This window comes from Gossypium arboreum, chromosome 11 (genome assembly GCF_025698485.1).
Source record: "Gossypium arboreum isolate Shixiya-1 chromosome 11, ASM2569848v2, whole genome shotgun sequence".
Lineage (NCBI taxonomy): Eukaryota > Viridiplantae > Streptophyta > Magnoliopsida > Malvales > Malvaceae > Gossypium > Gossypium arboreum.
The window spans coordinates 7,901,151-7,924,553 of NC_069080.1; the positions used below are offsets into that span (position 1 = coordinate 7,901,151).

A 23,403-nucleotide genomic window follows, 5' to 3' on the forward strand; every position below is an offset into this window, starting at 1 on the left:
ATAAGCATTGGCTTCATGATATTATGAGTTCATGATCACTATGAAAGTGACCTTAAGTTAATCTTGTGAATAAGTATTTATGTTTAAGCCTTGATCATGGTTGTGTTGGTAGCTTAATTGTGCCATTGAAAGTGTGTATGTGAGTGTGCAAATGAGGGTGGCAAATGACTCGATAAATAACCATTTTCTTGGCCACTACCTAGAGAAAGCGGCCGTGTGAAGGGATGACCGGGACAACGGCGTGTGACCCCAAATCGTGCATGACATCATAAATAGAGAGTTACACGAGCTGAGGACACGGACGTGTGTGACCACACGGCTACCTACACGGTGTGTCCCAAGGCACGCAGGCGTGTAACCCTGTTTTGATGAAAAATTTTCTGAGTTTTTCAAAGTTTTCGGTTTAGTCCTGAACCACTTCCAATGCATGTTTTGGGCCTCGTGGGCCCGTATAGGGGACGATATGCAAGTGTATGAATGGTTTTAAATTGAATAAAATTTTATTGCCCGATTTTGTATGATTGGTTATGTTTAAGTCCGATAATACCTTGTACCCTGTCCCGGCGTCGGACACAGGTAAGGGGTGTTACACTGACGGGTGAAAAAACTGTAGGGGCAATTTTATGTCCAATAAGCTTAAGTCTATTTTTTATTTAAGGCCATAATGGTCAATATTAATAGACTATAAATACATCTTTATAAGCCTTTGTTTTCAAATTTGATGGTTGAACATTTTTCATTAGTTTCATAGTTCAATGCTCATAGCTTAGGGTTTAGTTTAGGTTTTCTTTTCTTTTTATTTTTATTGTGGTGTTTTTATTTCTTCTTTTTTGTTGGAACATTGTGAAGTGAAATGTATTAAACGTTTGAGCTTCATTGAATTTTATCTATTAATGAGCATTTTCTCAACCTTATCTTTTATATTTTATGCTTACTATGTGTTTGTCAAAATGCTTGTGAGGAAATTAAGTTTAATCATGTGTTGAAATATTTTATTAGTTGATAGATGTGTGAGTTACTTGGCTAAGTTATTATCTATGCTTTGATTGATTGTTTGTTCAAGTGTATTAAATTACATATTACACTAGAACTGGCGCCTCGATGAAAGATTTAAATAGATGATACCAAGAGGTGACTATATCATGTAGGACTTTGGTACACTTATGCGAATAGTGAGACCTGAAAGGAGATCTATATGCCTAAGTGAGACCAAGAGAAGGGCTTAGTTGGTATTTTTAGTTTAGGATGAGATCGAGAGGAGATTCCTAACTAGGAGTGACAAACAATATAATCATCATAGATTTGTTAGCTTAGTTAGTAATCCAATAATCATTCAACCATCATTTCAATCCATTTGAATTAATCCCAATAAAAAGAAAAAAAGTTAGTTTAGTATTTTTTTTGTTGATTTAGATATAGCTTAAATATTATTTCATTTGAATTTGCACTAATAATTTCCGACTTTATTAGATTAGTAATTGTTTAACTTGTAATTAACATGACAAAAAAATTTATCGGCAATCATTTGGGTTTGATCATTGGAATGCTCTAGTGTTCCATTGGTGCTACAGATATTACAACTGACATTGTCCACTTACAGTCAAAACCGCACATTTAAATTGATTTATAAAATTGCTTTTATTATGCTCGGGCGATAACGGTCATAAATATTATTTGTATTCTACTAATTCAACTAGGATTCTTCTATTTCTCCCTATAAATAGATGGCTATAGTAAGCTAAAAACATACAACTTTAAGATATTGCTATTCTTCTTAGAAATAGTGAGAATTTATTTTGAAGTATAAATTCTATTTATCGAGAATAACAATTTTTCCATTTTCTATTGAGAGAGATATTTACGCTCGTACTGAAAGTAAAAAAAATATTTTTCATCGGGATCCATCTCGTACAAAATAAAAGTACTTTTTGAGAAAATTTTGTTGCCATAAATATCACAAATCGACTCGTTTTTTAAATTTTTAATTTTTCATTGTAACAGAAAACCATTTTCAAATTGAATTTTTCTAACATTGGACTCTTAGATCAAATAACTTATTTTTTGCAAGAAGCCATAACTTACCTCACAACCACAACGACTCCACCAACCGTGACTTCACCTTTGTAAACCAGTGTTTTCACCAATAAGCATTGGGTCTTCAACCCCATGACTCAGAAACACAGGGAAAACGACAACATTTAGAATAGTAGTTTTCTCAGTAAGAGCGCCACTTCTAGTAGCAATAAGAACAACAGCGCGTCGTTGATCAAAGGAATGCCTAGAATAAATAGCTTGTCGTTGAATTAAGAGCTACCCAAGATGGGAGAACCCAACTCACCAATAGGATGAAGCTTAGTCCACCCTTTGTGGAAAACGCGATGCAAAAATTTGGAAAACCTTCATAGGAATAATGTCGACCTCTTAACAATATCCCAACGTTCCTATGGTAACAACAATGTCTTTATAGAAGAACAACTTAGAGCATTCAGAGTAGAGCTAATGCAAGAAGTAAAAGGGGGTAAAAACAGAAGAAACTTTTTGGAATTACTCCAACAAACCATTAATCTCAGAAGTATTTGAAAACCATATCTCAACATCCTTCAAGTTTCCAAAGTTTGTTTACAATTGGTTGGGGGATTTGAAAGACCATCTGGCTAGATATAATAATCATATGAATATACTAAAAACATTTGGTGGAGCAGTGTAGGGCCTTCTCTATGACCCTCTTGCAAACAACTCAATAGTGGTACTTGTTGTTGCCCCGAGGATCCATTCACTCTTTCAAACAGCTAGTCAGGCAATTCACAAGTCTTTTTCTGTCTAACAAGACATTTCAGTATTATTCATCTTATCTAATGACTATCTGCTAAGGAGCAAACGAATCCTTTCGTGATTATGTGTGATGTTTCAATGTTGTCACCATGGTTACAAAATGGGTCACATATGAATAGGTCATTCAAGCCTTTATTGTTGGAACCACCCATCAACAACTGAGGTACATCTTCATTGAGAATGCACTAAGTAAACTCTCTCGTCTTTCTGAAATGATACATAAGTTTCCAAAATGAAATAAAATTGAGAAAGTTCGTGCCGATACTTCTACCCCAGTACCATGTAAAATCAACCTTCCTTGGTAATCGCCTCTAAAAGATTTTAAGGCTATTAGCAGCTAATGACCAACCTAGGGGTAGGTCGGCATGGATATGAACATCACAAGCCAACAAACCAAAGAAATTGGGAGTGGGTGAACAATAGAGGAGGCCAAGGACTAGCGACTTCGAGCCCCGAACAATCAATTTAGGACTCATCATAAGCTCAATTGTTCTCTAACCTAGATATCCGACTAGGTAAAATACTAGGGAATTCTTGAAATGACCCCACATCTTCCACCCAGCCAACATCACAACAACTCCAACCTTCATTGCAGATACCATAATGCTTAAATGAATCAAATTGAGCAATGTGTACATTTAAAGAATGCTATTGTAACTGCAACTCGGAAGGGGTACCTTAAGCAATTTTTAGCTCAGAACCCCTATTAATCAAATAGAGCTCAAGATAAAAAAACAAGGCCACAACAATACAAACTACATCGACCTATCTTTATATATATATATATATATATATAAATAACACTGGAGTTTCCAAAGGCGATATATTGGGACATATAAAGGCCCGGTCTAAAAGATCTTGCAATTGAACTTTTAGCTCTTTCAACTTCACTGACGCCATATGATAAGGATCAATAAACACTAGAGCTATATCCGGTAAACTTCAATTGCAAATTCAACTTCACAATCAAAAGGTATTTCGGCAACTTTGAAGAACACATACGAAATTTTGCATACTATCAGGATCTTACCTATCTTGCTTTCATATGAATTGAGTTAATAACATATGTAACAACCTAATTTTAATTGGTGTCGAACGGTGATTCGAGATCACTAAATCCGACAAATGAGTAGAAAATATTATTAATTTAGTGAGTATAAATTAAATGTGAAGTTAGGAAAAATTTTGAAATAGTGAATAGTGTACTAAAATAAATATTAAAATAATTAGAATCGAAAATGAGGTATCGAGACCTCGATAATTTTAAATCGAGCCATAAATATTTTTATAAATATTTATGGAGTGTTAATATGTTAGTATTAAAGTTTCGTCAAGAAATTTTAAAGTTTTGATAGTTAATTGAGCAAAAGGACTAAATTGTATCAAATGCAAAATTGTAGGAAATGATTAAATAGCTTAATTGATAAAAGAAAGAGGGTTTAAAAGGAAAATAGACCCAAAGTATATTTGGGCTGGACGGAAAGGGCATGAAATCAGCAAGAAAATAAGGAGAATTAAGGGCAAAATTGGAAAATTACAAAATTTACTTAATAAAGCCAGGACTAAATTGGAATTATCTAGATTTCTCTTTATTTTTCTGCATTCTCATCAGGAAAATGCCATGGAAGAGTTCTAATAAGCTTTTTTTTCATATTTTTACTTCAAGTAAGTTCAATTATTGATTATTTCTTGAAATTTTTGTGTTTTTATGACTTTTACAACTAGGTCCTATTGTTGAATTCATTAGTTTTTGATTCTATGAAAGAAATTGAAAGTTTCTATACATATGTGCTGGAAGTATATGATGATTTGGCATGGAATTAGAGTTTTAAATTGTTTATATGTTGATTTTATTGTAAGAATTGAATAGAAAGTGAATGTTTGGGACCTAATTGTAAAATAGTTTGAAGTTAGAGTTTTATGTGGAAATTCTGAATTTCAATAGTTATGAAATAACTTATAATGTTTAGGAAAAGTATTAATTGAGAAAATTATCTTAATTGAGGGGTTAATTGAGCAAGGACTGAATTGTATGAATTGTGAAATTTGGGGCAAAATGGAAATCAACATTTTGCACTAAAACTGTTTTGGACAGCAGCAGTAGTCTAACTTTGAAAAATCACCAAAAATTTTAGAAATGGAATTAGAGGATGAATAAAATATGAAATTAAAGATTATTGAGTCTAGTTTCTTATAGAAGAAATAATGTAAGCAATGGAATTGTAAATCATGAGATATGATAAATTTTGTGAGACAAGGTCAGAATGATTTCGGGTTCCCCTGTTCTGACTTTGTAAAATCATAAAAAATTGGATAAAAATAATTAGGGGCTTAAATTTATATGTTTAGAATACTGAATGAGTCTATTTTCAAGAGAAACAAACGGAAACATCATTCGAATCCTGTACCAGGAGATAATTAATTTTTAGTGAAGAAGGGTCGGAGCTGCCAGACAGCAGAACAACGGAGACTTCAATGAATAAACTGTATTAATCGGCCCAACCAAAAATTATGAAAATTTTATTGTAAGAAGATATATGAATCTAGTTTCTGGGAAAATTTATGGATCTTAATTTGGAGTTCTGTAGCTCAAGATAAAAAATAATTTAGTGACTATGACACAGATGGATAGCTTGAATATTCACATAAGTAGATAGTGAAAATTATAGATAATGTTACCTACAAGTGTGTTGTTTATACTAAGGATATGGATGGAGAGGAGGAGGAGGAAAATATACAAAAATATATGAATGACTCGTGTATAAATTGATCACATGCCCGATTATAATCGATAAGTGTTGAATTAGAAACGATATAATGTTTTATTTAGAATATTTATTATGAAATTATGATTATCACTATAATACAAAAATCGAACTTGTGAGTTTATATAACTAAATTTAGTGACCAATTGTTAATATTATTAAATTTCAATATTATTTTATGAATGGTGATTAATATTTATGTATGTTAATTGTTGAAAATAAGTAAATTATGTACAAAAGTTATGAAATTAAACTGAGAATTTCGGAGGAACGGAATGCAGGAAATGAGTACAATCTTTCAGTGAAAAAGATGAATTGATTGTAAATTACCCAAGTAAACCGAGATTCAGCATTTGTTGCGAATTCTCGTGTTTGCTTTCTGTTTTGCTCTTATGAGCTTCTGTTAACTCATATGAGTTTCAGTTAACCCTTTTGGGGTTTCAATTCAGCTCTGATGAGCTTCAGTTAGCCTCCGGGCTTCCGTTTAGCACTTATGTGCTTCAGTTAGATTTCGGGCTTCAGATCACGATGTACTCAAATCTGTAAGCTATTCTTTGGATGGACAAGTTGGTAAGTCGTAAATGTAACATGTGGAAAAAGAAATGTAAGTAATGTTATCATTATTATTATTGAGCTCAATTATGTGATTTTATCATTCAGAAATTGTGTTTGGCAGGATATGTTAGTAAATTATGAGTATGTGAATCAAAGTAATAAATTATGAGTATGTGAATCAAAGTAACAGAATTTAAACACCTAATGAGGTTGAGCTGATTCACACGAATTTGTCATTTGAAATTGTGATTGACAGGAAGAAACAGTGAATTACATGCTTATCAATGGTTACACATAATTATCTGAAAAACAAGAAAAATGACGGTTATTGAAATATGAAAATGTAAGATATTGATATATGAATGTGGAATATGTTTGATAAATGTGTTCATTCTTAACTATGGAATTATGTACCTCATGTGTGCTATTTGCATAAAGATGATATTTCAAATACTTTGGTGAGTAAAGCTTAAATATGAAATAGTATGAAATCGAGACAAGTTGTTATGAAAATATATTTAAATTATCTGTAAGTGTTTTGTACTCCTCGGTAATGCCTCGTACTCTGTTCCAGCGACGGATACGGGTAGGGGGTGTTACAACATAGCTCATATATGCCTCACAGCCTTGATTCAAAAGCTTATTAGCTCGAACCAATGAAATGGTACGAGTGGAATCACTCGATTTCATACCTTTAACTTCAATAATCTTGCCTTCATAACTCTGAGTAGATAGCTTCTTTTTATGGTAGTCCAAGATCACATTATGCTTAGTTAATCAATTCATTATTACAACAAAATCGCCGAATGCTATAATCAACAGATCAACTGGAATGACTTATTTTGAAATCTTAATGGATAACTCTTACACACCTGGAACTTTAGATTATTCGTGGAATCGTAAGAAAAGCCTGAGGATTAAAAAACAAGAATTTGACTTTTTTTTTTTAAAGATTAATGATCAAATTAGACACTTTTTAAAAGCTTGAGGATTAAATTTAGCTGAAAAATAAAATAAGAGTCAAATTGACAAAAATTATAAACATTAAAAATTAAAATTATCATTATGCCCTTAAAATATAAAATCCAAAATAACATACCTTTTTATTTCAAATTAAAAATATTCGCCATTTTCAATACTAGCTTTAAAATTTTAAAATCAATACGATCCCACAAACCACCAAAATTTTATCGTTTGGAAAAATATGTATCAAAATCTTTAACGCTTTAATTATAAATATAGAAATTTTCATAAGCGTTAGAAAAATTAGTATTACATATTGTTAGAGATTTTGATATAATTTTAAAATTATATTAATATTATTATTTTTTCTGAATGGTATGAGATTTTAGTGTAATTATAATATAATTTTTTTTTGGTGAGACTGCAAAACATCTCCGCCGACCAACAAGTTTTAAATTGTGAAACCTGGCTTACCAAAGAAACAGAAGATGGATAAAAAGAGTCGAACAGGAGGAGAAATCTTTGCGTAAATATTTACCCCGGTGTACGCCTGTGATTGTCCCAAAAGAGAAAAGCTTTTTCATCCAAAGCCATTAGAGCATTGGTCCACAGGCCTTTTATTCTCTTCTTTTAATCTGCAAGTTATATTTTTATCTCACTTTTTTTTTAAAAATAAATTCAACTATCTATAAATAGAAAAATAATAATTTTCAAAGTTTAAATCCACGTATTTAAATATTAACAATAACATATATATATATATATATATTTTTTTTTAAATATATGAAAATCTTATTAATTTCCAATTAAATATAGAATAAGTTGAATTGGTATTTATGACACTTTAATTCAAAATTTTAAGAACATTAAATTTTTATTACTCTATGCAATAAACATAGATTATAAATTACATATAATATCTTACTTTTCTTTAACACACTCTATCTCTATATTTCATGATTTCTTAACCTTTTATTTTATGTTTTTTTTCTTATTCTAACTAAATATTGCACAACATAAGTTATATTTTATTCATGAAAAAGGTACAAATTTAAAGAAGAATGACTAAAATATTTTTTGCCAATAGGCATGTGATAATGCTGATCTTTTACCTTCGGTCAAGGATCAATTTCTTGTAACATTAAGAAAAAGAATTAAAACGTTTTTTAATTATGTAATTTATTTTAATTAAAGAGTTTTTAGATAATTTTTATATAATTATATCTAAACCTTCAAATGATGAAATGATTTTTTTAATTTCATGGACAGTCAATTTTGTAGTTGTATGTTTTAAAATTTGAACATTTTAAGTAGGATAAAAAAGTGAATAGATTACTTTAGGCTTGTTTGGATTAAAATTTCAAACATTTTTGGTAGATTTTATTTTATACCTTCAAATAATTAAATTTTTGGTAATGAGATAAACAAGTACAGTTTGATATTTTTGTGTATTATTTTAGTTTCTATTTTTTTTACTTCGATCAATAATTTAAAAAGATGTTTTTTGGGTGACTAAAATAAAAACAAACTAAAATTCGGGTGACCAAAATGAATGTGCAAACATGATGTGGTGTGTACAATTAACCGCGATTAGAGATTTAACGCTTAAGTGAATAAAATAAAATCGTCCTAAAAATTAAATAACCAACTAAGGAGTTTACCCAAACTAAAATGATGAAAGATCGAATTAAAAAGACTCAAATGTTAGATCAAAATTATATATTTTTAACTCTATCCAGTAATGAATACAAAACGAATAATTTTATTTCAAATTTTCTATTTTTACCAAGCGCAAAATATTTTTAATATTTTTGTTACATTTTAAGTTTTATCTTTTCAAATCTCTTTTCACTCTAATTATCCCTTTTACTTTTCATAATATATTTAAATATAAAAAACAAATAATAACATTTCCTTTTAAACTAGATCATAGTGTTTGGAAAAAAAAAAAACTAGATTCATAGGGCAAACTTTTTCCATAACCAGTACTTTTGTTTTATGTATTAGTTTTCAATGCATTTTTATCATACAAAGTTGGAAAAGAGGAAAAGGACTAAGAAATCTAATTCATGTCATTTAGGTATCAATAGCAAATTTTAATCCCTACCCTAATTTTCAGTAATTTTTAATACATTCACATATAAAATATTTATGTTTTAGGAAAATTATTTATTTAATTAATTGTCAATGTTATTAAAATAATAAACCCATTAAACCAAGACCCGGCTTTGCGGCCATTTTAATTCTATTGGTCCATTAATTAAAAATCTAAATTAAAAATATATTTTCATATATTTTTATGGATATTAGAAAAGTAGGCACTAATAAAAAAATTCACTCGCCTAATTTAAAAAACTTCCTGCACTGTATAAAATGAAAATACAAAATTCGGTTATTTGGAAATCACGCCCGGTAGATATTTATTTAATTTATTTCTCATCTAAATAATTATTACAGAAAACAAAACCGACAGACGCGTATATAGAAGTACACGAGAAAATTCAATGCGGAACATTTTTAAAAGCAAAGAAATGAGTCTCTCTATTGTCTCTTCTCTTTCATTGATTCTCATCCAGTCCAGCCATGGCCTACATAACTTGAATCCTTCAATCTTTTGACTTTTCATTGTTCTTTCCTGTCCCAACGCCCTCATCCAATTTGTTTGATAGAGGCGTTTTTTATATTTGAACCAAAAGAAAAAAACGATCACTGTTTTTTCTCCTACGCAGAGGAGATATTAAATCACTGTTTCCGAATAATTTGGAGTAAGCTTTTCAAAGAAGAGAAGAAGAATCCAAGTTTTCTCAACGTAAATTCGTTTTCCTCTCTCTTGTTCGATCCCCAATTTTCATTTTGACTTAGTTTCCTTTCCTTCGCTCTACGGTCACTACTTTATTTGTACATCTTGGAGTTCTTTTTATTTGTTTCCTGAAGATATTTCTGTTGGATTCCAGGAAAATGGGGCTGATTTCGGGGATTTTTCTGGGGATAATCTTCGGGATTTCATTGATGGCTGGCTGGCGTCATATGATGAGGTACCGAAGCACCAAGAGAATCGCCAAGGTATGCTACTTTGCCTATCTCTGTTTCTTATTCCTTCAATTTAATGGATCGCAGTTCGTCAAACTTCTTGTTAATTTTGCTAGTTCCGTTAATTGTTCAAATGAGTTTCTAAAAAAAATAAATCTAAAAAGTTGTTGAAAACTGGTTTGAGTAAATTCATTTTAATTTCCCTTGTATTACAAATCAGCTGTGGCCATGTTTTCAACTGTTCGCTTTGATTCTTTTGTTTTCTAACTGTAGTTTTAATAGTGCCCTTAAATTTTGTAGTGTAGGAGGAGGTTGGAATTTAAGAGTCGGCTGAGTTGAAAATTGTGCAGAGCATTAAAGCAGTTGCTATATTATCATTTAAGGCCGGTGGAAAGTAGTGAACATCAAATTGAGTCATGCCTAAACCAACATGGCCAGAATAGTGCTGTATTTTGAACTAAAGTTAGGCAATAGCTTTATAGTTGCTTTGCAACTTTTATAAATAGATTAAGTTAGTTGTTGAAGTTTAATTTCGGATGTTCATGAAGGAACCGTGTGTTGGCTGAAGCATCTTCTAGGAGGAGGATTTAAAAATAAAAATAAAAAATACTAATACGCCATTCTCATTTAAAATCTCATTATACCGAGGGGGCACTGGGCAGTAACAAGAAATTTATCATTTTCTGGTGGTTTTACAGTATCTTCTTCAATGCCTATTACTGTACAATGTTCTCATGGCTTGTGTTTTAATTTATCATTTGTTTGAATGTTTGATGTGAAAATGTGGGATAAACATATTTCTCTTGCCTTGTCAGTTAGGTAATGGATCTACATTTTAGTTGGCCTTTATGGATGCTGAACTGTTCACCAGGGTTATTTAGTTCTTGTGACTACTTCATCTTTTAACTTTCAGATATTTCAACCTTTTGGATGCCCATTAATCACTATATTTGTCTTCTTTGGCAGGCCGCTGATATAAAAGTTCTTGGAGCTCTCAACAGGGATGATCTTAAGAAAATTTGCGGCGATAATTTTCCTGAATGGATATCTTTTCCTGTCTATGAACAGGTTAGTGTAGTGGTGTCAGATTAATTAGTATTCCTGTTAACATTCTCATAGGCTATTATGTTTTTTAGCGTATATAACGTGAATCTTGTATACACTTGATTCAACCTGAAGAAAACCAAATATCTCTCATTTCACTTGTTAAGTGCAAATTTTTTTCTTCTCACAAAATTTGAAATATTATTTGTTTCTGTTGTATACCTCGAACTTAATAATAACTAATGATTTTATTTTTCTTGAAGAGCAATTATACTTGAAGAAATACCTTAACATTGACTTTTACTGTGGCCGTCTGAAATATGCATCTTTACAGGCTAGATACAAATTTTTACCGGACAAAAAAAGACTAGATACCTCATTTGTTAGGCATAGAGAAAAAGCACTTATGTTTTTGTTATTAATACATGTGTAATAGTTGCTTACCATCATATGGTATGGTTGGTCCTTTCAGGTGAAGTGGCTGAACAAGCAATTGAGCAAATTATGGCCTTCTGTAGCAGAGGTAAGCTACTTGTTTTTGGCAATTAGAATTATAGGAGCTGTTATTCAAGAAGGCTGAAGAGAGACTAATGGCTGTGCTAGGAAAGCCAAAGAAGCATAGCACTGTAGCTTTTGTGTAACTGAGGGTTTTAACTTGAAGTCTAGAATAAAATTAGATTTAGGCTGCTTATTCAGTTCTTTTGATGTTTTGCGAAGTGAAATAGTTTCACTTGTTTTATATGCAATTATAATTAAACATTTTTGGTAGTAAATAAATATGAACTTACGTTAGGGCATTTCAGATATTCTCAAAAAACCAAATTGAGTTTTCCTGTTTGCAGAATTCTTTGGAAAGGGAGATTCATGAGGCGTGAAGTATCTGCTATAAGTTTAAAATGGCTTCTGTAATGAGTATTCTAGTTATATAAAGTATTGAGCTAGCAGGTTTATTGATGTTCAATTTTCAGGCAGCATCAGCAGTCATCAAAGAATCTGTTGAACCACTCTTGGAAGAATATCGACCTCCAGGAATTACTTCACTGAAGTTTAGCAAATTGTCTCTTGGCACTGTTGCTCCCAAGATTGAAGGTATGGCTCAATGAAGAATGTGACTTCATTTTCTTGCTTTTACTTGGTAAAACTGCTTTATCTTGCAGCAAGATTTAATTACAGTTGTCATGGACTTCCTTCAGATAGTGGTGGTTTCCATGTTCACAAGTACTACGGAGTCCTTACACAAGCTAGATAGACATAATATCTATATGCGTGTCTTCCTAGTTATATTAATCATATACTTAAAGAAACTTTTTAGAGTTTATTGCTCGAGTTGATTTTTTTAGAATTTTATGAACTATTTTGAGATCCTCCTTATAAGCATTTTCTTCCTCCATGGTTGCTTATTGAATGTAGGTATTCGTGTTCAGAGCCTTAAGAAAGGTCAAATCACAATGGATATTGATTTCCGGTGGGGCGGTGATCCAAGTATAATTTTAGGTGTTGAAGCAGCACTTGTTGCTTCAATACCAATTCAGGTTGGTGCATCAACAACCTTCCACAATTTTCATGTATTTAATTTAAATGTAATTATGTTTGAAACCATACTATACCATATTTCTTTTGCCATCTGTGGACTTGGAATTTTATGAGACGAGATTTGTTTACTATTAGTCTGTTGTTCTGTGATGCAGTTAAAGGATCTTCAAGTTTTCACTGTTATTCGTGTCATCTTCCAGCTCGCTGAAGAGATACCTTGTATTTCTGCTGTAGTCGTTGCTCTCCTTTCTGAGGTATACCATTAGAGTAATTTATGAATTGCAAGTGTACGAGTGTTTATACAGATGTTTTGGTTAATAGAACTGTCCACATGTTTCTAGAAAGAACTGGTTAATTTGCAATGAATGATTCCTGTAGCTTGCAATGTTGTAAGATCAGTTAGGGTTTTACAAGTATAGATGAGTACAATGCAGTTCACACCATTTAGCACTCTTCTTTTAGATCGTTTAGGGTTTTAACGAGTGTAGATGATTGCATCGCAGCTCGCATCATTTAGCACTCTTCTCTTTTTATATGTGTATTCATGCTATGAAATGATATGTACAAGTGACCGATCAAAACTGCAAAGAATGTTAAGTAGGAAGTTATTTATGGTCATGATGAATCATACCTTCTTACATGGAAATTATTCACTTTTTTTTCTAACAGCCCAAGCCTAGAATTGATTACACTCTGAAGGCTGTTGGTGGAAGCTTAACAGCAATTCCAGGAATTTCAGATATGATTGATGTAAGTTTTTGGTTTTTACTTGAACATGTTCATACACTTTTGATTGTTTTGATATTCTTAGATACACTCGTTAATATAGTAGATTGTTCCACTTTTATCGTATTTTGTAGGATACTGTGAACACAATTGTCACAGACATGCTTCAGTGGCCACATAGACTTGTTGTTCCAATTGGTGGTATACCAGTTGATACAAGGTAAATTTGATACTTTTGTCTCTGTGCTGTTTCACCATTGTGGGAGGTGATACTGCAAATTTATGGGGAGAAGAACGCCCTAGCTTTATTTTGGTTCACTTTGAATGTCGAGATTTTCTCGATAAGCTTATCATTTCTCCTTTTGTTACACAGTGAATTAGAGCTGAAACCGGAGGGAAAGCTGACAGTTACAGTAGTCAAAGCTAATGATTTGAAGAACATGGAAATGATTGGAAAGTCTGATCCTTATGTGGTTGTATACATTCGACCTTTGTTCAAGGTTAAAACAAAAGTCATCGACAACAACCTGAATCCTGTTTGGAATCAAACTTTTGAGTTGATTGCAGAAGATAGAGAGACACAGGCACTAACTGTAGAGGTTTTGAACCACGTTCCCTGTTCATCTTTGCATATGCTGTCATAAACTCATAATCTTGTTTCTACTGAATACCATGCTAAGTTTGAAATTTGAGAAAGTTTTTAGTTTTCTGGACAGAATGACATTTTGCCTTGGATTCATGTACATCTTCTATAGTGTGGCCGTGTTCAGAGTCCCCTCTTCCTCCCTTGTTTTGAAAAAAAAATTGTTTGTTTTCTTCATTTTATATTCTAATTTTATGATATATGTACTCGTTATGGTTAGTTTATGCGATGTTTATTTATGGCTTCAAACAGGTTTTTGACCAGGACATTGGGCAAGACAAGAGATTAGGAATTGCAAAATTCCGTTTGATTGAATTGGAACCTGAGACACCAAAGGAGATTATTCTGAATCTTCTATCCTCGCTCGATACACTTAAAGTAAAAGATAAGAAGGACAGAGGAAACTGCACCATTAAGGTACACCTTTTTGTTCTTTTAGGTGCTAGATCTTAATATTATGATAGTTGCTTCTGATGTCATTAAGTCCATGTATATTGCCCTTTGTTTCCATCTTTGTAGATTTGATGTCTTATGTGATACCATGGTGAATAGGGATTTAGTTCTTTATCTTTTCTGATTGATATAGTATCTATTTTGTATATGCAGCTTTTGTACCATCAGTTCAACAAGGAGGAACAACTGATTGCTTTAGAGGAAGAAAAGAGGATCCTCGAAGAAAGAAAGAAATTGAAAGAAGCTGGAGTTATAGGAAGCACAATGGATGCACTTGATGGAGCAGCCTCGTTGGTTGGATCTGGAGTTGGAATGGTTGGTACCGGTATCGGTGCTGGAGTTGGACTCGTGGGAAGTGGTGTTGGTGCTGGAGTTGGGATTGTTGGGAGCGGCCTTGGAGCTGTTGGGAGTGGACTGAGCAAAGCTGGAAAATTCATGGGCAGGACCTTTACGGGGCATTCCAGCAAGAGAAGTGGAAGCTCAACTCCGGTGAATAGCATCCATGAAAATGGTGGTGCAAAGCCACTTTAACTTTCCAATGGCGATGCACGTGAATTTGGCCCTTTCAGTGCTTGCAACATGCAATGATTAATTACAAAACCGGTTATACTTGTTCATTACTCTTTGCTTGTGTTCTTTCTAGCAGTATGGAATTCAATTTCATAAATATTAGTTCATTCTCCAACATAGCGTTAGTTGCTTAGCCACTGTACCCGAATCTTTGTTTGTAACTAAATATGTAATAATCGTTTCAATAAGTAGATTATTTATCACAAGTAACTTGTGTGTCGCCTCCACTGCAGTTGTGGTCAGATTGCAGTCTGAAATGTTTTACTATTTCCTTGTTTAGTTTGGGTCATGCTTGTTTGAACCAAAACTGGCCAGTTTGATGGAGAACTGGTTGATATACCAGTCTGGACAAAGGAGTTTAATCAATTTTTGAGTGAATTGCTCTGAATTGGTTGAATCACAGATTCATTCTAAAATTCATGATTTGGGTCTAATATAAAAAGTGGTAGAAAAATGTTACCACAATTGTTAATCATGCCGCTGAACTAAAACTTGAAAATTTAGTTATCATGGTATAATTTGATCCTTATTTTAATTAATTTTTATAAATTAATGCAGTGGTACAAGTTTTATACAATTAACACAGATGACTGGCACCACTAAAATCTACTGTTAGTCCACTGACGTCGCGAAGCAGAAAAATAAAAGTTGATTAATGTTGGTGCAGAAGATGAAACAAGGAATGAAGTTATTGTCGAGACGTGATCTTTTTGAGTTTGGATCTGTTGGATAAATTAAAGCGGGTTCAGTTTTAGTTGCTTTGAGACATAAATCAGAATCATTCATACTCTTCCCCCAACTCATAAATAGGAGGACAATGCGCTTCAATACATGTGAATTCACATCCTCTTACATTGACAACAATACTCATACCCAATCAAGTTAAGACTTAATTGGTTTTTAATTTGAATTTCTCTTGTTTAAATATGGTATCTAAGGTAAATTGATTGTAAATTGAGTTGCAGAAAAAAACTTAAATGTCTTAGTAAAGGATGAAATGTATCCCTAATCAACTTTGTAATTGACTTCCTATAAATCAAAATTCATTTAGCCATTTAAATTATCAAAATTTCATATGAAAATCAGAATTAAATCTAAAGAATATTAAAAATCGAAAGCAAACTTATCACCCAATCCTGTTAATGGACCCAAGAAATCCAAAAATAGTTATTATAGTGGGCTTTGGTTAGACCCATTTTCACTAAGCAGAAAGGATTTCATTAATACACCAGCTGGTGCAATGGCTGTATAAAAAATACAGGGTTGCATGCCCGTGTCTTAAAGCACATTTCTGGTTCTAATTATTGTTTGAAAGAAAGACCCGTCCAAATCTAACCAAATCCGTGAAGAAAAACCACCTTCCTTTTGGTGTCTACAAAGATCTGATTCAACACCCCCTTTCAATCCTTAATGAAAAAGCTTCCGTATCCTACCCAAATCCCTCAGGGAATACTATCACGTTCCAACACATATTTAATTACTTCTAATTGCCAATAAAGTAACTGTTGTTTTGGGTAAACAACAAAGATTTATTAATAATTATTGAACTCGTCGTTTGGAGATCATCATCACATTCACATTTAACATAGCGGCCTGGGAAATATCGCTGACCATCACGGGGGGGTTAGCAGCACAGCACAGCACTGCACTGCACCCAGCCAGCCAGCCAGTCAGTTAGCCAAAGCGACCCCGACAAGAGTGGGCTCGAACACTTTGTTTGTTAACAAATATAATATAGAGAAAAAGTGGGAGTGGAAGTGGAACTCAACTGGCATGAATGATCTCACTCTCTTCTCCTCTCTTTACTTCAACTATTTTTATTTTTACTTTGTTTTATTCTCTGACCTCTTCCTTTTCAACTCTACATTGCAAGCTGTAAACATCTTCTTTTGTTTTACTTTTTATTTACTTTTATCCTTTTTGTACGGTATGAACCCTTTTACCGAGGTGAATTAAAAAAAAGTCAATTACTACTCGCCAAATTTACTAGGATACCCTTTGCCCTTTTTGCTCAACTCTTCCATAAGGATTTTGAAATAAAAATATTGTAATTCAAAATAATGGAATAAGTTAAGAGATATTATTATTATTTTAAAATTTTTGAATTAAAAATTAAATGGATGTCGATTTGAAGAGAAAAATTAAATCAATTGACACATAAATTACTCAAAACCGATTAAATAAATTATTTAATTAAACTAAATCAACCAATCAAATGCTACTTGGAAAAAACAATTGGTTATTGGGCATTAGAACAAACAATGTTTAAGTTAATGAAAGTAAATTATTTCATTAAAAAATAAAGTTTACAAAAATAGATGGTACTATAAATTTTTTTTAAAAAAAAAAAAAGGAGAAGAAGAAGAGTAGGCAATAGGTCAAAGCCAGTTAAGCCGTAGCCTGTGGTAACGTATGCTGCACACTGTTTTTTAACTAAAAGAAAAATTCAAAATAATTATTATTAAAGAGTTGAAAATCCGAAGAAAACAAACAAATACAAACAAAACAAAACGAGACACAAGACTCCATTCACGTCACGCGACCCCCGATGCGCGTTGCCCATTACAACTTCCTTAACCCGCCATCAATGGCTTTCACAGAAGACAAAAACAAGTTCTGTTTTTGTAGACCTTGATCCCACGTGACACCCCACACTCGCACCATGTTCATCCCAATGGCGCGTTTCATTCACGCTCAATAAAAAAATTTTCTAACTCCCATCAGTATCGCATCAGTTACCACTAAATTGACAATTAAACCCCCTCACTCAACGGTCACAATTAGATTCGTGACCCTCCAACTATATTCCGACACGTCAACGTTCACATACTATCCGTCACCCAAACACTCCCTCTTTATCCCGAAGCAATAAAAAAAAATTAAAAATTAAAAACAAAATTAGAAACAAATTTTTTTTTTCTAGTATTCAGTCAGTGGCAGAAAATTCTCCTTCTAAAGTCTAAACGGAGAAGAAAGAGAAAGCTAAATGCAATCTTAACTTCGCTTTGGTTCCTTTCTTATTTACAATCATGCCATCACGGTTTTCGCCTCCAGAATTTGCGGCGGAGACGCCACCGCAGCACCACCGCCACCTACATAGAAACATACACCTGCTCCCCCCACTACTCGCTGCAGCCGTAACCATAACTATAATACTTTTAACGGTCTTAACCATCTTCATCTACCGGAAGCTCTCCCGCAACCGCACAGCTCCATCGGAATCTTCAAGCCATCGTCACTGCCGCCGCTTCTCATACTCCCTCCTCCGCCGCGCCACCTCCTCCTTCTCCCCTTCAAACCGGTTAGGGCACGGCGGATTCGGCTCAGTTTACAAAGGAACTCTCCCCTCGTCCCCCCAGCCGCTCGCAGTCAAAGTTATGAACTCAACAGATTCATTGCAAGGAGAGCGTGAGTTTCACAACGAACTCTCTCTCTCACGCGCCTTGGATTCTCCCTACATTGTTCCTCTCATTGGGTTCTCTTCAGATTCCAGAAGAAGAAGGTTCGTTCTGGTTTACGAATTAATGGAAAATCGGAGCGTGCAAGACGCGCTGCTGGATAGAAAATGCGAAGAGCTAATGGGGTGGAGTAGAAGATTTTGTGTTATAAGCGATGTGGCTAAAGGGCTAGAGTATCTCCATCATTTCTGTGATCCGCCGGTTATTCACGGCGATATTAAGCCAAGTAATATTCTTTTGGATGGAGATTTCAACGCCAAGATTGGTGATTTCGGTCTTGCTAGATTGAAAACGGAGGATCTAATCGAAGGGCTTGAAGAAGGTGAAGTTTTGAGGAAAAAAGATGTTGTAGAAGATAACGGATCGATTTTAGAAGAAACAGAGAGCGTTTTGACGGGTTTCGAAGAAGGGGCGAGTTTGACTGTTGCTGATAGCCATAGATCACCGGAAAGCTGTGTGCTTAGAGTTTTGGACTCTGAGGCGTCGCCGGCTTTGTCACCGGAGGTGGGACTGGAAAAAGGGAGTGTTTTATCTGAAGGACTCTTTGACAAGGTCAGTGTGGAAAGTGGGAGAGATTTAGCTGGTCACAAAAAGGGTGGTTCGAGAAGAGATTGGTGGTGGAAGCAGGATCCTGGGGTTGGGTCTGAATCGGGGAGAGTTAAAGACTATGTAATGGAATGGATTGGGAATGAGATTAAAAAGGAAAGACCCAAAAATGAATGGCTTACTTCTCCAAGCTCAGTCGATAACATTAATGATAGTAAGGTTTCCAGTTCCAGCGTTGAGCATAAAAAGGAAAAGATTCGGAAGAAGGAGAGGAACAGAAAGCCCAGAGAGTGGTGGAAAGAAGAATTTTGTGAAGAACTAACTAAGAAGAAGAAGAAAAAGAAGAAAAGGGGTCTTAGTTCCAGTAACAATGGAGAACTCTGGTGGCAAAGAGATGAAGAAATGGTAGTAAGGAAAAAGAAAAAGAACAGCAGAGGCAGCATTGATTGGTGGTTAGATGGATTTAGTGGTGAATTCAAAATCGGTAGAAGAAATAGCCAAGATTGGGCTAGTGGGGATATACCGAAGAGCGGTGGGATCAGTAGCACGCCGAGTATGAGGGGAACCGTTTGTTATATTGCGCCTGAATACGGTGGTGGTGGTTTACTTTCAGAGAAATGCGATGTTTACAGCTTTGGGGTTCTGGTTTTGGTCATAATATCTGGTCGTAGACCTCTCCAAGTCACGGCCTCGCCGATGTCAGAATTTGAGAGAGCAAATTTGATATCTTGGGCAAGGCAACTGGCCTACAACGGGAGGCTTTTGGAACTTGTTGATCCCTCTATTCATTCATTGGATAAAGATCAAGCATTGCTTTGTATTACCATTGCATTGCTTTGTCTACAAAGATCACCAAGCAAGCGGCCTACCATGAAAGAGATTGTGGATATGCTTTCTGGTGAGGCAGAGCCACCGCATTTGCCTTTCGAGTTTTCGCCTTCGCCGCCATCAAATTTCCTGTTTAAATCCAGGAAGAAAGCGCGGTGAGTGTTGTATTTCTTTGATACTAGCAAGCCTTTTGATTTAACTGTAGAGTTTGTACCTAGCTGTAGGTCATTTTCATTACTTCTTGCTTATGTAGAACAAATAGTTGCCAAAATGGAGAAGAAGAAAAGAAAGCTGCTTACATTATCTCATAAGTGGGTCTCTTTCTTGCTTGGCTTGTTCTTAGAAATGTATTTTTTTTCTCCTTTTCTAAGGTGTTTACTTGAGTCTAAAAGTCTCCTTTTTAACGAATGCTTATCAACATGTATGACTTAGGATTTTAGGATCAACCCCACTCCATTTGACCCTTGCTACCAATAATGCCGAGTTTTAGGAATCCCAGGATTAACGGTAAATGTAAAGCTACAAAGACGTTGTGTTTTAGGATTGAAGGATCAACCCCACTTCATTTGACCCTTGATTAAATTTGCTCTGTTCTTGTGGGCTTAATACACTTTAATCCATACCTAAGGCTTAATTAACTGTTCTTTTTGCCCCTATAGGCCCCAGTGTATATATATGTCCCTTTTCCTTTTGTCATTTACCTTTTAGAAAGTAGCTGATTTTTGTTCCATGGATCATGAAATTCAGTAGCGTGGGACAACTCTTGGACCCGGACTTTTATTTTGCATTATGACACATTGATTCAATTTTATAGTAACATTGGTGTCTTAAAATCTTAAAAACATTAGGTCCTGAATTGATAATAATGAAAGATGAAGCTCTATGTGTTAACCAAAAACATTGGTGTCTCTTCTGTTATAAGAAGGTTCTTCATAGTGTTTGTTTATAGTGGTAGAAATTATACCCCCCCCCCCCCCCGGCCCAAACAAAAAATAAAAATAAATAAAGCATGGAAAAAGTTATCCACATATCAGAATATACGCAGTTTTGTTCCATTGCAAAAAGATTCTCAAACACTCTTAGGTGCCTTTGCTTTGAGTTGTGTAGCATAAATTTGGCTACGAGTTGAGATAGAATCTGAGGTCAGTCAGATTGAGAGAGCTGAACAAAGATTTGATTGCGATAGGAATTGAGATTCTCTGTGTCGTTTTGGATGCCGAGTGACATTTGCTGATATGAAAAGCAATGCCTATTAGGTTTAAGCCTTAAGATGAAAAGTTGAGAGTGATGAGCATTTGAGCTCCTTTGGGCCTTGGGTGTGGGGCGATGAATGTGACTGTGACTGCAATTAACGATTATAATTGCGTTTAATGATCTTGGCATGAAATAAAGTTGGATGTTTCATTCCCAACAAGGGTTCTGTATTATTGGGCTTTTCACAATTTCAAGGTCTCGCTTTGGTTTTTTGCTCAAATGGGCCTTCACCGTTTGAGATGAATCCGGCTTAGTCCCTCCATGGGATGTGCCTGCAATTCTGTTTGAGAAATAATATTCTTCAACTTTTCACCTCACTCAAAGCTAAAATCTGAACCCCTTGTTCTTTTACCATGATTATTTTTCTTTCAACATTGCTTCTTTCATTGACATTTTTGTTATTATTTATGTTTTAAAAATCAGTAATAAGTCAAATTAAGTAAAGGCAAATACATGGTTAAGGTGGTGAAAAGGAAATAGCAAATGAACATGCCAGTAAATTGGATCCCTTAGATATTGAAAAAATATCAATCACATGGAGCCACAGCAACCCAAAGCGAACTTTGATCAATTATGTGAATGAGACAGAGTCGCGAGAAAACCATGAGTTGCAGCATTTATGAAGAGTAAATGCGCTGTATTAACTAACCAACAAAACTGGTAGTAGTTGCTCAAATCAATTTATTATTTTTACCTATCTCCACTCCATCTATTCATTACCATCCGGAAAATGAAATGTAGGAATATATGACGACAGCATCTCATTTTTATAATTTCTAGAAATTATAATTTCAAAAGGTTAGAAATCAGATATGTTAAATTGATGGAGTGGGTTTGGAGTTTAATTATACCAACAATCAGTTTATCTATTTTCTAATGCTTTTCCTTGATGAGGAAGTTTTACAATAAAGAATGAAAATGAGACGGGAAGATAATAAGGGGAAGATATTAGTCAGGCTTCCTTTTTTAATTGTATAATGATTTACTAAATATTTTCTGTGTTTATATCATAGACAATAACCTGGTCAACAGAAATTTATTAAAAGTAATAAATATTAATATTTTAATAATAAATATTTATTATAATTATAGATATATTAATAATAAATGTTTTGTAGTATAAAGGTTAAAATATACCATAAGTCCATCTACTCTTCACAAATTTAGAATTTAGTCCTTGTACTTTTACTTTTAAGAATAAAGTTAGTCCCTGTACTTTTATTTTCAATAATTTAGTTTCTCTATTTTTCAATTTTGAAAATCAAGTCCAATTGTTAATATTTTTAAATTTCTTTATCAATTTTGTTGATGACACATTTTCAAATAAAAAAATACTCACTTAGTAGTCTTGTAACTAAAAGATTATGTTGTATGAATCTGAATTTAACAAAATAATTTTAATATATGCAAAAACAATACAAAATATAAATTTATAGATATAAAATAAACTCAATTAAATAACAAAAAGATGAGAAAATCTCAAATGTATGTTTGTTTTATTGTAAACAACTTTTATAAAATATTTTTAGGTAATATGTCAAACAATAAAAAATATTTTACACAAATTCATCCAAACACCAGAAAATATTAATTTTTCCAAAAAAGCAAGTCATTTTCTAAAAATAATTTTCGGGAAGTCATTTTTAATAAAACAAACAGAGCTAGAGAGGAAAGAGATGGTAAGAGAAAGATAACTTCATAGTAAAGGATCATACCTCGTCTTTTTACTTGGTATGGGTTGTGTTGGTAATGTAAAGTGGGTAATCCTATACATTGGTTTAGAAAAGATTATTAAAGGAGTTTAAATATAGCTTTGTCTCTAATTTTTATTGAGTAATTAGGGCTAAAGGCTCAACACATGCAAACTATTGCCGTTGTTCGTATCCGTGTTAACACATATCGTGTGTGTTTTTTTAAATAAAATTTTTGTTCCTTTTATCAGAAATATTTTTTAGTTGCAGAAAATATTCTGGTTGTTGCATAATATTTTAGGTTGAGAAAAATCCTTTGCTATTTTTAAAAATTGACATTTCTATTTTACTATTCTGCCCTTCATAGAACAATATCAATAGCAGACTATTTTCTCATTTTACACAACAAGAAGCAAACATCAATTTCTTCTTTGCTTTTCTTAGCTCACTTATTTTCTGTTCAAAAAAAAATTTTCGATCAAATTTCCAACCAAGTTTTCAGCTCTCCAACC

General features: G+C 33.4%; 2 protein-coding genes across 3 annotated transcripts; both read left to right on the top strand.

The window, feature by feature from the left end:
• Window positions 1–9,569: 9,569 nt before the first annotated feature.
• On the top strand, window positions 9,570–15,320 carry LOC108474087 (calcium-dependent lipid-binding protein-like). 2 transcript variants are annotated; one of them, XM_017775988.2, is made up of 12 exons: window positions 9,570–9,924; window positions 10,070–10,178; window positions 11,112–11,213; window positions 11,662–11,712; window positions 12,158–12,278; window positions 12,600–12,721; window positions 12,878–12,976; window positions 13,392–13,472; window positions 13,583–13,668; window positions 13,822–14,047; window positions 14,344–14,508; window positions 14,698–15,320. In XM_017775988.2, the coding sequence occupies exons 2-12, from the start codon at window positions 10,074–10,076 to the stop codon at window positions 15,073–15,075; spliced, it is 1,536 nt and encodes a 511-aa protein (XP_017631477.1). In that variant the 5' UTR covers window positions 9,570–9,924; window positions 10,070–10,073; the 3' UTR covers window positions 15,076–15,320. The 2 variants fall into 2 exon arrangements, with proteins under 2 accessions (XP_017631477.1, XP_052877815.1); XM_053021855.1 differs by lacking the exons at window positions 9,570–9,924; window positions 10,070–10,178; window positions 11,112–11,213 and having other exon boundaries at window positions 11,678–11,712; window positions 12,032–12,278.
• A 2,233-nt stretch (window positions 15,321–17,553) lies between these two features.
• Window positions 17,554–20,354, top strand: LOC108474232 (receptor-like serine/threonine-protein kinase At2g45590). Its single transcript, XM_017776167.2, has one exon. The coding sequence runs from the start codon at window positions 18,144–18,146 to the stop codon at window positions 20,103–20,105; it is 1,962 nt and encodes a 653-aa protein (XP_017631656.1). The 5' UTR covers window positions 17,554–18,143; the 3' UTR covers window positions 20,106–20,354.
• Window positions 20,355–23,403: the final 3,049 nt, after the last annotated feature.